At 44.1% G+C, this 14,699-nt stretch overlaps 1 protein-coding gene across 1 annotated transcript in view; it reads left to right on the top strand.

Moving 5' to 3' along the window:
- Positions 1-14,699, top strand: part of wdfy4 (WDFY family member 4) — a 105,471-nt gene that overhangs the window by 46,049 nt on the left and 44,723 nt on the right. The window contains exons 42-44 of the mRNA XM_042336809.1: positions 8,507-8,584; positions 9,875-10,102; positions 14,202-14,307. Coding sequence (XP_042192743.1) covers positions 8,507-8,584; positions 9,875-10,102; positions 14,202-14,307 — 412 coding nt within the window. The remainder of the gene's footprint in view (positions 1-8,506; positions 8,585-9,874; positions 10,103-14,201; positions 14,308-14,699) is intronic.

Here is a 14,699-nt window from a genome sequence, read left to right as displayed (position 1 = left end):
CAGTGGAGGGAAGAAGATTAGTGGGTTTTTTAGCTTTATAATTAAAAAAAGGAAATGAAACCTTTACTTATTTGAATCATGATATTACTTTGTTCCCTTTTTTACTCTCCATATTTAGTTTCTTTCATTAAGTGAATCTTTTTTATTATATATATATATACACACAATGTCATATATATACACACACACAATGATATCATTATATTTATATATAGGGATCTCTGTCCCTCTGGTTCACTGGCTTAGCAATACGGTTAATTTTGATGCTGAGTGTTGAGTTTGCAACGGGTGAGCGCATAGACCTTTCATGAAGTATATCTTGTTATTTTTGTACAGACACCTGTAGAAACACATTGCTGTGCTTAAAGAGTATCCAAACCAGACTATAAGATCCACTTTCTCTGTGTCTGGAATAGACAGCGTGCTTTCTGAGAAACCCTGATTCACTTAATTCCGGAGAGTATTAAACACAGGTTGCCGAGAGCCAAGACTTGGGGACCCCAGAATGTGTGTCAGGGTACTCCTGGACTTTAACCAGCTAAATCCCCATAGCTTGTTATTGAGAGCGCTGTCTGGCAAGCTTTCCCGCTGTTTGTCCAACTAGGACCTGTTAGGACTTTGGGTTACAGGGTAAACAGTACACTTCATAAAAATGTGCAAAAATCCTCTATCATATTAGAGTTACTTTGGTCTCCTCTGTCCTGTTTCTCCTTTGCTTGGGCATCCTTTATAAAGTGCTTGCAAGATCCTACCCTTGCCAGCACTTTATAAAGGATGTGAAGGGCACTGTATAAACACAAGTCGTGATTCTCTTTGAGAGAAGTCAAATATATTCCACACGTTTGCTGGGGAAACGTATGGGACGAGGAGCCAAGTTTGCTCACAGGTACGGATGTCTTCGTGATGTCATAGTGCAGTGTGTTGACAATTTGCCCTAGGGTCTGTTTAATTATTTTTTTAAAAAATAATTTTGATTATTACAGCTGATCACACCTCAGCGAGCAGTGTAATTGATATTTGTTAATTTATCCCTTGGAACATTTTGTAGAACAAGCTTTTGTTGTTGAAGGTTAAAGACTCCTTTATTGGTTTTCTCCTAAATATATCCACATCATTAGTTCCTCCAGTAAAAATGTCGCCATCTGGAAAATGCAGCTTTGAGACGCAACCCGTGCACGAATGCATGAAATTGGTGTTTCTGCAACTTCTGCTGTAGTTTTCTCGGCAAAAAAGACTGTAATTAAGTGAATCGGGACCTGATGAAAGCGTTATTCATTTTGTGATATCCCTCAACATGTAGCCTGCCGACAGCCTATCAAGTCTTTGATAAATTGCCGCACTCTAAGGCTACTCATCCCCACTTCCCGGCATTGTTTGAGTACACGAGAGCTTTCAAGACATCAGTCTCCAAAGCCGCCACTTTATAATTTATGGAACTCAGGAAAAAGTTTGTGCTTTTCAAACTGGACGTTTTATGCTTTTAGAATATATAAGGGATAGAAGAATCTTTTCCATTTGGATCCTGTTAACCATGCAACCAAAGCTGGACAAGCAGTGGGAAAGCTTGCCAGACCCCCTGCTCTCAATAGTAAGCTATGCAGTTTCAGGTGGTTAAATTCCAGCAGTTACCTTCCCCCTTCACCCGGCCCCCCACCCATACACACTGAAGTCTTCACTCATGCCGACCTGCGCCTAATAACCTCCGGAATTAGGTAAGCAGGGTGCATTCCTCCAGGGAGAGACAGCCCATCTCATTCCTGACATGGGAATTTCCATGTGTAGGTGGCTGACCTGGAACTCTTGTCTGGTTTGGATATTCTGGTGATGGGTTTGTGCATGTAACAGACACCCGGGTGACCCCAAAAATATCTAATTTATGTTAGAATATATGCACCTTATCCTTAACAATAATTCTTGCATCTGATATAGTGCCTTTTCACATTGAAACATTTCAAAGCGCTTCACGGAGTTTTGACTGTAAACTGTAGTGACTGTGTAGTAATAATACCAGCATAGTATTATTACTATACAATAGTATTAGTACTATTACAAGTATAGACAAAATGTAGGCAAATGCGGCAGCCAATTTGCACACAGCAAAGTGTTATCACTATAAACAACATGCTGCAGGTAGTTCACTGTATCAGCTAATACAGTAACCTGTGAGTGGTTGGTTGCCTGGAAAGCAATGGTCTGAAATTCTGGTCAGTCGCTCCTTTGATTCCAACCCCCAGCTCTCATGCAAACCCTTAACTGTTCAGCGCCTTGGGACATCCTTCCTACATGAAAGGCCCTGTGCACGTTGCTGCTGCTGTTGTTGCTGCTGACGCCTCAATGGGATTCCTAATAGAATTATATATTATTATTCTATGTTATGTATTGCTCCACCTTCTCCCATGCTTCCCCTCGCATTATATCACTTCACCAAGGCGTTACGCATAACTCGAATCGGAAGTTATAATAATAATAATAGCCCTTGCATTTGACACATCGCCTTTCACGTTGGGAGGATATCAAGAGTGTTTCATTGGAGGGTACCGAGCGTGTATTTTGTCTAGTTTTGAATCTCTGCCCCTGAAGGTGGCTACAGGCTTCAGTTCGGTTAATGTACCTTGTCAGCTGAAGGGACGCCGCAGGTTTTATTCTGCGGGTTGCTGTGCTAATGGCGCTGGGCTGCTGAGGAGACGCTCATTGGAATGAATTGATGTGAGACGTGGATGTGCTTCCCTGTGTTTGCTCAGGATCTAGTCCTGCAGCTATGCTGTCTTTCAGCCAGATGTATATGTATACGGCTCGGAGTTTCATGCCTGCCTGTTGCTCGGGTCTGGGCTGCTGTGTCAGTTTGGGGCTGGGCTGCTAGATGGAGCAGTCCCTCTTATAAAGATGCTCTTGTCAAGCAGTGAACCTGTGTTAGTCGGCCTCTCTCCCTGCTCAGAGTGGCTCACAGGTGGATTTTTAACTGCCAGGGCTGACTTGAGGCGTCCTCACTCTCACTTTAAATTAGCAATGAATGTAAAGCGGTAATCATTGTGTTTGCTGCAGCACCTTTCACATCAGGAGGAAGTTTCAGAGCTCCTCACAGAAGTGAATGTAAAAGTATAGTGATTGTATTTTCAGCCAGTTTGTGCGCAGAAATGTCCCGCAAACAGCCGTGAAGTGAATGACCTGTGTTTATCTGGTGGAGGATGGGTGGGCAGGGTTGTTGGCCTCGATTTAATATCTCATCTAAAGAACGGCACCTCCGACAATGTAGCACTGCCCCAGCGTTGTATTGGAGAGTCAGCCCAGACTATGAATGAACTGATGCAGTTTTGAACAGCACAAAATACAGTATCTGGTGGATTTTCCACTTGCTTTGTTTGGCTGACATTGCCGGGCGCATGGGTTGAGAGCAGAAGGCGAGCTCGAATCTTCGGGTGAATGTTTTCGCCTGCAAAATGAACATAATCATTTGCATAATATGTTTATCCACATATTAGGAAGATAATTAACGTCTCTGATTATCTAATTAAGTTCATTAAGTGTCTACCAACACAGCACCGTGAAGTTGACATTATGTTCTTCTGTCAATGAATGTATTGTTTTCATGGGAAGTAATTAAAATGTAAATTAGCATGATGTTAATTGCACTTCGGGAGGTTTTCGAATTGAATATTAACTTCTGCACCTTTATAGCACGAGCAACCCAGTTTTGTTTCCCTTTGCTTTGAATTTCACACCATTTTCCATAGCAGAAATCACTTGCTGTACAAATATATTGATGTTTCCATTGTTGGCTAAATTGCCGATAAATCATAATGGTCCCAGATAAACTAGATCTACATAATGGATTACAGCATATCCTGTGCAGGGCTTTGGGACATAGTAATAATAATAATAGTAATAATAATAATAATCCTTGCATTTGATATAGCACCTTATGTTGTTGAGATGTCTCAAAGCCCTTCACACAATATACTGTAAAGTGAATGACTGTATATTTTGTGGGTGAAACGCAGCAGCCAATTGCACACAGCAGTGTCCCACAAACAGTCGTAGAATCAAACCCAGGTCCTCTCACGCTCTAACCAATACGCTCCACAATTTCCTCCCGACGTGACAGCCGTTTTCGTAAACGTGAATCGTTGTTGTTTATAGTTCTCTCTCGTCGCAAAAGATAACAGATTGTTCCATCTCCAAATTGAGCTTTTTTGCCCTCTCTCACCCATCCCTGCAGTGTGAAGAGTATCCTTACAACTTTTACACTGCACGTTGCTTTTGATCGGTTATCAGCCCTATGGCCTCTGGGTCAGAAGGTTGTGTGTTCAAGCCTCACATCAAGGCACAAGCTCGTCGTCCAGGCTGGCCCTGGATTGTGGGAGGTGCTGTTCTCCGGATCAGCTTGTCTGCTGGGTTCAGATGTGAGAGATGGGCAAAATCCTGCAGCTGGTGGAAATCTGAAATTTTATTTGTGAAAGGTGGGACAATTTTGAAGAATAGAGAAGAGTCTTCCATTAGGTGGAACGTCTCTCTGTGAAATTCCTTCCAGCATAGTATGATTTGAATTGGCAATGGTTTTCATAGAATTTTACAGCGCAGAAGGAGGCCATTCAGCCCACCGTGCCTGTGCTGGCTCTTTGAAAGAGCTATCCAATTAGTTCCACTCTCCCGCTCTTACCCCATTCCAAACCGTAACAACTCTCTTTGAGTAAATAGGAAAGAATGCAACCATATAAAGTTATAACACAAGTTAATAGGAATAATAAAATATAATCTCTGCATTTCATAGCACCTGATCATGCCATTGAAGCGCAGCTTAAAGTGCTTCATATGAATTTACTGCAAAGTGGAGTGACTGTTTATTTGTAAGCTAACGAAATAGCCAGTTTGCGCATGTACCACAAATAGCCGTGAAGTGAATGACCAATTATATCGGGGGACACCAGGAGAAACTCCATTTGAATAATGCCATGGGATCGCTAACATTCACCTGAACAGGCAGAAGGGACCTCATTTGAAAGGATGGCACCTCCAACAATGCAGCACACTCCCATCCTTGCATTGAGGAGTATCTGTGAACTCAAAGTCCCAACGTGGGGCTTGAGCCCACATGTTTCAGCCTCGGAGTCAGGCGAGGCTGACACATGTATGAGAGACATTCTGCTGTTACTGGTGCTGTATCAGGGATTATTGATTGATTGATTTATGAAGTGAGCTGTAAAACAAGTCAAAACATTTGTTTTTACCGAATCTAATATCACAGCCTTATGAGGAATTCCAGCTGTATGCCTTGTGATGCAGTAGAACATCTGGCAGCGTGGATTGAGGCACTAGCATTAAATCAGAAAAACATAGGGAGTGGCAGATACGAATCCTGATTCTCAATGCCGAAGCTATATTGGGAGAAGTTTGTGGCGTGGCCATTCACCTCTTCTAGGTTTTTGTAAATATCCAAGGAAACTGCAGGAAATTCTTGCTTAAGGAATGGCCAGAATGAAAGTTGACTTTGCATTGACAGAGCTTTAAAATAGGCACGAGCATCTCTCATAGAATGGTAGCCATCGCAGCACAGATTATAGATTTCTAGCAGAATAAATCTCAGCCATTCACCCACCCACCGAGCTAATGGTTTGCCAGCTCCCCCAATGGAGCTTCACACTCTAATCTCCCCCACTCCACAACAACAAAACATCTCAGAGTAACTCACGTGTGTGTCAGCCGAGCTCAGTCAGCACAAGTCTGAGTTAGAATATTGTCGGTTCAAGCGCTACGATGGGACTTTGAGCTCACAGTCTCGGCTGATATTCCCGAATGCAGTGTTGGGGAAGTGCTGCATTGTTGGAGGTACGGTCATACAGTACCTTCTGCCTCTTTTCCTCTCCTTCCTTCCCTCCCTCCCTCTCTCTCTCCCTTATATTCTTTCATAGCTTAGTCCTAACCTCAGTTGTCATTTGTGACAAAGCATTCCTTGTTCTGACAACCCCCTGCAATGCTAAAATCTCCTCAAACCTCCCCATAACGTTTCTGCTGATAATACTAATAGTAATCCTTGCATTTGATATAGCGCCTTATTACGAGGATCTGAACTGATGCCCACCCCCACCCCTTTTCCCACCCAACACCATCACCCCACACACTCCTGTTACACGTTCAGGAACCAGGAGCCAGTCTTTCACCACTACCATCCAAAAAGGTGTTAAAAAGAAATTTTTATTCTGAAACCCTGGTTCGAATTTGCCAGGACTCATGGGTGGCATTGCGACACCAGCCAGTTTAGCAGCCGTGAATGAGCCACCATGGTAGATCGCGGGCGAGAACTGATTGATAGGCTCAGTAACCAGCAACGACCTTGAATGACACGATTAGCTTGGCCGCGTTAACAAAAGCCTCGCTGTCGGCCCGACCGGGGGGCCAGCTTGTGCCTGTCTGATTGGCGAATTCTATGAGCGTCTCAGTTAAATAACAATAATGTTTTCTCAGTGCAGCGCTGTGGCTAAAAGCTTAATGATCCTGTAAGCAAACAGGATGTAATCACCGGCACGGTGGCAAGCTCCAACTTCCTGCTGTGTGCGGCTAATGAATATAACTCAGCAGTGGGATATCATGGACTTGGCCGGGAGCCAAACAGGAGACTGTAGCGAGCAGGGTTTACAGTGTATAACGCAAGCGCTATTGTCTGAGAATAATTGTAGTTGTGGTCCGTTGTGTGGCTCAGACGCAAGTGGCATTAAAGAGCTACCTGTCAAAATGGAACCACGGCTTATTAGAAACTGGATGTGACATGTCTGCCTCATGAGGAGGGGAGAAGAGGCAGAAGCTACCGTAATGACTGATCTTACCTGCGATTGAGCAAACTGGGCCTGAAACCGTGTCAGACATTAAACACAAGTCCCGTCTGCTTGTTCGGGTGCCACGTTCGAGATCCCGTGGCACTATTCCAAAAGGGAGGGGAGTTTCTCTCTCCTGATGTCCTGGCCAACAAATCCCCCAAATAAAATCAGTCACTCACTTCGTGTGGGACGCTCCTGTGCTCAATCTGGCTGCTGCGTTTCGCCCAAAAAATACACAGTCGGTTCACTTTATGGTATATTCTGTGAAGCGCTTTGAGACGTCTTGTCAATGTGATAAGGCACTACATCAAATGCAAGGAATATTATTGTTATTTTTATTGCTATTATTCTTATTATTATTATGGGGCAAATGGGCTTCCTAGTCATTCTCACCTCTTGGGGGTACATCCGCAGTGCCAGATGTACATCACTCTGATTATTAGCTGTATGGGTAGACTTTCGTAGAATTACACAGTCCAGGCTGATACAGGGCTAAGGGGAGCACTAAGTTGTTGGAGGCCCAGCCCTTCGGATGAGATACTAAACTGAGTTCCCGCCTGCCTGTCAAGGTGGATTTTAAAGATCCCTGTGACACTGTTCAAAATGAGGCCAACAATCTCCCTGAATAAGATTGGTCACTTCATTCATGGCTGTTTAGTGGGACATTGCTGTGGGCAAATTGTCAGTCGTGTTTGCCTACAAATAAACAGTGACTACACTTTTTTGTAAATCCTGTGAAGCACTTTGAGACGATCTCCTGACACGAAAGGCACTATATCAAATGCAAGGATTATTATTATTGTTGTTATTATTATAATCACATTACAGCATGGAATTTTGTGCAAGAAGGGGAAGAGAATAGATAAAGGGGTATGCAATTGCGATTTGCCTATGCAGTCTGTGTCGAGGTTTATGAACCTCCACACCTCCTAATCCTCAATCCCACACACCTCTATCTATTCCCTTCTCCCTTTTGTATGAAATTCCACCCAGGATCTAACTTTATTTTAATGCCTTAGCATTTCAGTGAGAGCAGAGCTTGACTGAGTATTGCAGTTGTCTGTGTGGCACAATCAGTTCAGTGGGTTTGGCTGATACCCGAAAGTCCACCCAGGCAAGGTTATCCAGTAGAGCTACTTTATATTCTCTGTGATTCATTCCTCGTTCTTGTAATTTTATTTTAGATTTGTGTGGAGTATAAACACCAGCAACGACTGGTTGGTCCAAATGACCTATTTCTGTGCTGTACATTCTTTGTAAATTTTGTGGGTGGAGGTGGCAGCAAGGTCCCACAAACAGCCGTAAAGTGAATGACTGATTTTATCAAGGGGATTGTTGGCCAGGACACTGGGAGAAACTCCCTTCTCTTTTCAAGTAGCACCACAGGATTGTTTAACATTCATCTGAATAGGCAGACGGGACCTTGGTTTAAAATCTCATCCAAAGGACAGTAACACAGCAACAAAGGACCCCCAACACTGCACTGGAGAGTCAGCCTAGACTATGAGTTCCAAATCCTGTCTGGGGCTTGAATTAACAACCTTCTAACGCGGAGAGAGCTACCAACTGAACCAGGCTGAAAGCTTTGAAGTGGACACACCTTTGGGATGTGAAACACTTCAGGATTTTTTTCTTTTGCTGAGTGTATTTTATTTGTTGCTGATGTACTTAATTTCATTATTTTTTTGTGTGCACAGGAGGTAACTGTGAGCCTGAATGTGCAAAGGACAATTGGACAAGACATGTTTGCCAGCCTCCACAAGGAATATCTACAGGTACCGATCTTAACTTTAACTGATGCAAATACGCCACTCCACAAATACATTACTGTACTAGCCATTGCACTTCACAGTAAATCTCTCTGAAACATTTCGACAATGTGATAAGCTGCAATGTGAAAAATGTGACCTTGATTTTATTATGATACTAAATATAACAATCCTTGCATTTGCGTTATCACATTGTTGAGCCATCTCAGAGTGCTTCACAGGATATACTGTCAAGTGGATTGACTGTATTTCGTGGGCGATTCATTTGAAGGAAGTGACGTCCTGCGGATTTTACGTCTCATCCAAAAGACGTCACTTCTCCCAGCACAATATTGGAATGTCAGAAGTGGGTGCCCTGTACCATCTTAAACCTCAATAAACTATGCCGTTCGTCAGTCCGTTAAATTGAAGTGAATCACCAATTTTATCTGGGGGGATTGTCGGCCAGGATTTACAGGAGAAACTCCCTTCTCTTTGCAAATAATTCCATGGGATCCCATAGGTTCATCTAAACAGGTAGACAGGACCTCGGTTTAACGTATCGCCCGAAAGATGGCACCTCCAACAACACAGCTCTCCTGCAGCACTGTATCGGAGCAACAGCCTCTGTGAACTTATGTGAGTTCAAGGCTCCAATGTGGGACTCAAACTTGCAGCCTTCAACTCGGAGGTGAGAGTGGTACCCACTGAGCCAGGCTGACGCTGAGCCAGGTTGGATCAGATACAGAAACTATTCCTCTGTTGGGGGAATCCAGAACAGGGGGGCGGGGCAGAATCTTAAAATTAGAGCTGGGCCCATTTAGGAGTGAAATCAGGAAGCACTTTATCACACAAAGGCAGTGAGAATCTGGAACTCTCAGTCCCCCCACCCCAAACGGTTGTGAATGCTGGATCGATTCAAAGGTTGAGGTCAATAGATATTTGGTAGGTCAAAGAAACAAAGTATATGGACAAAGATGGGTAAATAGAGTTGAGGTACAGATCAGCTATTATCTAGTAGAATGGTGGAACAGGCTCAAGGGTTGAATGGCCTGTTCCTATGACAGACAAACCTTTGAGATGAGCCCACAAAACGTTTTATTAAGTTTTGCAAAGTGCACCAGTCGAGCTGGACACAGCAGCCGGTCTGTACAGGTCTAAACCTGGAATCTGTGCAATCCAATGCAGAAAATCCCAGGAATTTTCTTTTCTTTTCCCAAAGAAATGTGTTTTTTTTTTAAAAAAAGAACAATTGAGATACCAGCTGTATGGCTGCACATTTGCCATCTGTTGAGGCATTTTGCTCTTGTTCCCCAGATGCAGCAATGCATTCAGAACCAGGCTTGGAAAGACTGGGAGAAGACAGAACAACAGCTGCTTCGGGAGCGAGGATTATGGGGTCCTTTATCAGGGTCACAGCAGGACGCAGCGTGGATCCTGGACATGGCTGAAGGCCCCAGTCGAATGAGGAAGAAGATGAGACCAAACACATTTTACATCAATTATGCTTATGATGCGTGTCGAAATCGAGAGACAGAGAGCGCAGTAAGATTATACCTTTCAGATCATGCACTTAATCATCGGACCCAAACCCTATGCATCATTGTCCGAGCGACCAGTGCGGCACATAAATTATCCGGGGGAGAATAATTAATGTATGTGACCGCAATGTTAGCTGTGGAGCAAACGTGAACATGTGGGGCTCCCCTTTTTGAGGCTGCCATTTGAGGCGATCTTTATCAATGAAGTCTGCACAGTCACTACACTTTTTTAAAAAAAAAAGTGAGGCACCTTGAGACGTCCTCCCGATGTAAAAGGCACAGTGTCAAATAGAGGGGTTATTATTGGTATTACTCTTTATTGCAAGTAATGTGAAGTGCTTTGAGAGTCCTCCCCGATGTGAAAGGCACTGTATCAAATTAGAGGGGTTAATATTGGTAGCATTATTTACTGTAAATCCTTTAAAGGGCTTTGAGACATCACTCCCGACATGAAATGCAAGGTTTGTTATTACTATAAAATAAATCTTTAGGCTGCAATGTAACTTGCAGTAAAATGCCCTCTGCATGACTTACTTTCTTCCCCCACCCCCTCCCTCATAAGAATTGCTGTTACAGAATGCCCCTTGCTTAAGCCTAAGAACACAGGATGTCTGGAGGCTCAGAGGCTTGACATGAACAACAGGAGTAGTATTTATTGACCATGTTCTGTTTGGATCAGAGCACATTCGTCCCCGAAGGCAAGTGCCTTTTGACTTGTTGTGAGGCAAAGGTGAAAGGAGCAAGGAGCTCTCTTTTAAGTAGTATTGATGTGGTGAATGATGGATTAGTGCACGACGATATTCTCTTTGGATTTGCCAGGTGGTGCGAGCTAGCTGTAGCGATCGTTCATTCTATTGCCCCTCTGGTGGGATTCCCTATTTGAAGAGGCAGAGGAAACTTTAGATGAAGCTTGTGAGTGGACAGTGGTGATAATAGTAATCCTGGCATTTGATGTCTGGCCCCTGATCACATCATCAAAATGTCTCAAAGCTCTTCACTGGATTTTACTTGAAAGTGGCTGTGTATTTTGTAGGCAAACGCGGCAACCGATTTGCACACAGCAACGCCCCACAAACAGCAATGAAGCGAATGACCAGTTTTACTGGGGGATTGTTGGCCAGGATACCCGGAAGAAATTCCCTTCTCTTTCCAAGTGAGAAGACATAGAGAAGATGTTTCTACTTCTGGGGGAGACCAAACCCAGGAGCCATAAATATAAAATAGTCACCAATAAATCAATTAGGGAAGTCAAAAGAGACTTCTTTACCCAGAGAGTGGTGGGAATGTGGAACTTGCTACCACAAGGAGTAGTTGCAGCAAATAGCAAAGATGCATTTAAGGGGAAGCAGATAAGTCATGGGGGATAAAAGGAATAGAAGGTTATGCTGATAGGCTTAGGTGAGAGAGGGCAGGAAGAGGCTCATACGGAGCATAACTGCCGGCATAGACCAATTGGACCGAATGGCCTGTTTCTGTGCCGTATATTCTATTTAATTCTATGAGTTGTGGCACTTTTGTGGAGCACTTCTGCGCCCAAATTGCCTGCCGAGTTCGCAAGCTAAACATGGTCACTGCACGTTACAGTAAATCCCGTGAAGCATTCAGAGGCTCTCGGGAAAGGCGCTGCATCAAGTGCAAGAATTATTCTTAATGATTTTATTTAAACGGTTTTACAGGCTAAGGCAAGGTGGAATTTTGGGTGTCAGCAGAGCAAAATGTGTGATGAGCCATGGCTTTGCTGCTTTCAGCTCAGATTATTCCGTTGATATCATTCCACGCTTCCATCGATTGCCCGGCTGTTGTCTTGTTGCAACTCTCTCTTTGTACAGACAGTGGTCGGAGGTGCCGTTAGGGTAAAACAACCCTTACATTTGTTACGACGACTTATCGCAACGTCTCGAAGTGCTTTGCAGGGAATTGCTGTAAAGTGCAGTGACTGTGTGTTTTGCAAGCAATCGCAGTAGCCGATTTGCGCAGAGCAACGACCCACAAACAGTTAGCCAATGACTGTTGCAAAATCAACGAGGGCGTACTGTTCTTGGCTGATCTGCAGGGAATGGGCAGAGAAATGAGACTGTGCATGTTGTAACTGGTTGAGGATGACGCAGTTTAATTACCTGCCCAAGGGAGGGTAACACAAGGCATTGACCTGGTTGATAGAGGTGGGAGGCTTGCCAGTCCCACTCAATATTGTCGCAGCCAAAATTAATGGGCGGCAAAAAGGATTCCCGTCTCCAGGGAGTTTGCAGAGTTTTTTTTTTTTGGCACCTGCTGGACGTGGGGAGTGAGTGAGCAGGAGGGCTCTGACCTGCTTATTGCTATGCAGCTGAGATTACTTAGTGGTCAGCAGCAGAGGGGGTCAGAATTTGAAGGGCAAAGGTCGCTTCCACCCCCTAGCAAGTGACCATTAAGTCTGCGCCTCCCGATCCGGACAGAGCCCAGCAAGGGCTCGCTTTCTGCTGGAATCCTCAACTTTTACTCTAAATAATATTAATAATCCTTACGTTTGGTATAGCCCCGTTCATGTCGGGAAGACAACAACTTTAATAACACCTTTCATTTATATAGCACCACTCATGCATCCCAGATTGCTAAATAGTGGCAGGGACAGACTCACAGACGACGGAATGCAAATGCAAGGATTATTATTAGATCAGATGAAGAAAGCCCTCAGCCCATTTGATCCCACCTTACGATTCATCCATCACAGCATCAAGCTGTATAATAATCCTTGCGTTTGATATAGTGCCTTAACACGTCATTGAGACATCTCAAAGCCCTTCACATGATCTACTGTAAAGTGCAGTGACCGTATGTTTTGTAGGCAAACCCAGCAGCCAATTTGCACACAGCAACATCCCAAAAAACAGTTGTGAAGCGAATGACCAATTTTACGTGAGCAGGATATTTCAATCAGCATAGCCAAAGCCTTCGGAAAAATGAGAAGAGCCTGCAGATGGCGAGAGCCGAATGGAGGAACGATTTGTTGAGAGGAAATTAAAAGCAGCGAAAGTTGCACTTCAATTACTCAGTGCGGTCCGATCACTGGGACGAGGCGAAATTGTGATTTATGATTGCATCTCTCCTGTCAGAGATATAATGACTGTGTTTGTATCGTGACGTGCTTGAACGCCACCACTTACTGAACACTGCGTTCAGTAAGGGAAGCAATCAGCACGCAAAAGGTCACCAAAGTGACTTTGTCAAAGGCAGCTCGGAGACCAGGCTCATCTGCTTGTCTTTCAGGAACCAGCTTAAAGCCAGCGCTCAAGGTTTCACCTCGATTCTTAACGAAGCCTTTTGGAGGCGATCGCTCCGATACGCTCGGTGCCATGGTGAATGCATTGCTGCGAGCCACACTAACCGGCAGCCTTTGCCATGTTTAGCAGATTGCTCGTTGTCCCTTTTCCCAACACAGTTAAAACCTGTGTTTTCCCTGAGCAACCACTCAGGGAATTCAGAGAAAGTGGCCTTCATAATATAGTATCGTTTGGGGCACGACATGTCAAGCGACTGTCAGGATGGTGGAAGGCAAACTAGTCGGACCTTGGTCTTCCTTCACCTAGCAAATTCGTATGTTATTATTTAAGGGTGGCCTCTGAGTAAGAGTTCATTGGTGTGTGAACTGTTTTGCTCCAGGTTTTTCCAGGGTGTTTGTTAAAGGGGAGGTTGCTGAACAGAGATGGTTGCTTGATCAGGTTTGACTGCACATTCGCTTTGGCCACATTGATCAGAGTCTGTGTTTTGGGTTCTGCAGATTCCTGTGTAGCTATCAGTGGTGTAGCTCTGGGACTGGAGCCTATCATTCAAGCCCAAACTCTGTGGTGAAGGGCATTCATTCATTTCATGGCTGTTGGTGGATCAACGCTGTATGCTGACATGGTTTCACCCAGGCTCTTGTCACATGTTGGCTACGTTCAGAAATTTAACTACACCATTATACAGTAGTTCAAATATTTTAATACAATGCTGAACTGCACTACGGTCACTCACTCCGTGGCTGTTTGTGGGACACTGCTGTGCACAAATTGGCTGCCCCATTTCTTAAGTCAACTGTGGTAAATTGTCAGGAGGTCATTGCATCAAGTGCTCATGTTTTGCAGGTCATGAAGAAGCACGCAGTGGGTTCTGGGAACGATGATTTCTACAGGAGGCCCCACGAGGCTGAAGAACATTTAGCTGAGAATCGGGAGAAGCAGGCAAGCGCAGGTAAGAATTGCAGAGATCAACCCTTCAATTTATAAGGGTGACCCCCTCGTGTTAGAGGAATGAGCTTCGAGCAGCAATTGGACAAGCAGGGACTCTTCAGTCTTGTGAGAAGGTGACTTAGAGGGGACCTTATAGCAATGCATAAAATCTTAAACGGATTAAAAAAAGTAAATCCAGAACAATACTTTACCATGCAGCAAGATTGTAGAACGTGACATAGATTTAGAGTTACAAGTAGAAATTTCAGGACAGACATCAGGAAGTTTTTCTTTTACCTAGGGGGTAATTTAACAACCGTCACAACGAGTTGTTGAGATCAGGACACGAGTTTCATTTGAAAAACAGTTTGTGATGGGAGGACGCTAGGGTGGGTGTTCTGGAGGGATGAGATA

Source organism: Callorhinchus milii, unplaced genomic scaffold, assembly GCF_018977255.1.
Source record: "Callorhinchus milii isolate IMCB2004 unplaced genomic scaffold, IMCB_Cmil_1.0 Scaffold7, whole genome shotgun sequence".
Classification (NCBI taxonomy): Eukaryota; Metazoa; Chordata; class Chondrichthyes; order Chimaeriformes; family Callorhinchidae; genus Callorhinchus; species Callorhinchus milii.
The sequence above is the reverse complement of the archived record's forward strand: the minus strand, read 5'-3'. Positions and strand labels throughout refer to the sequence as shown.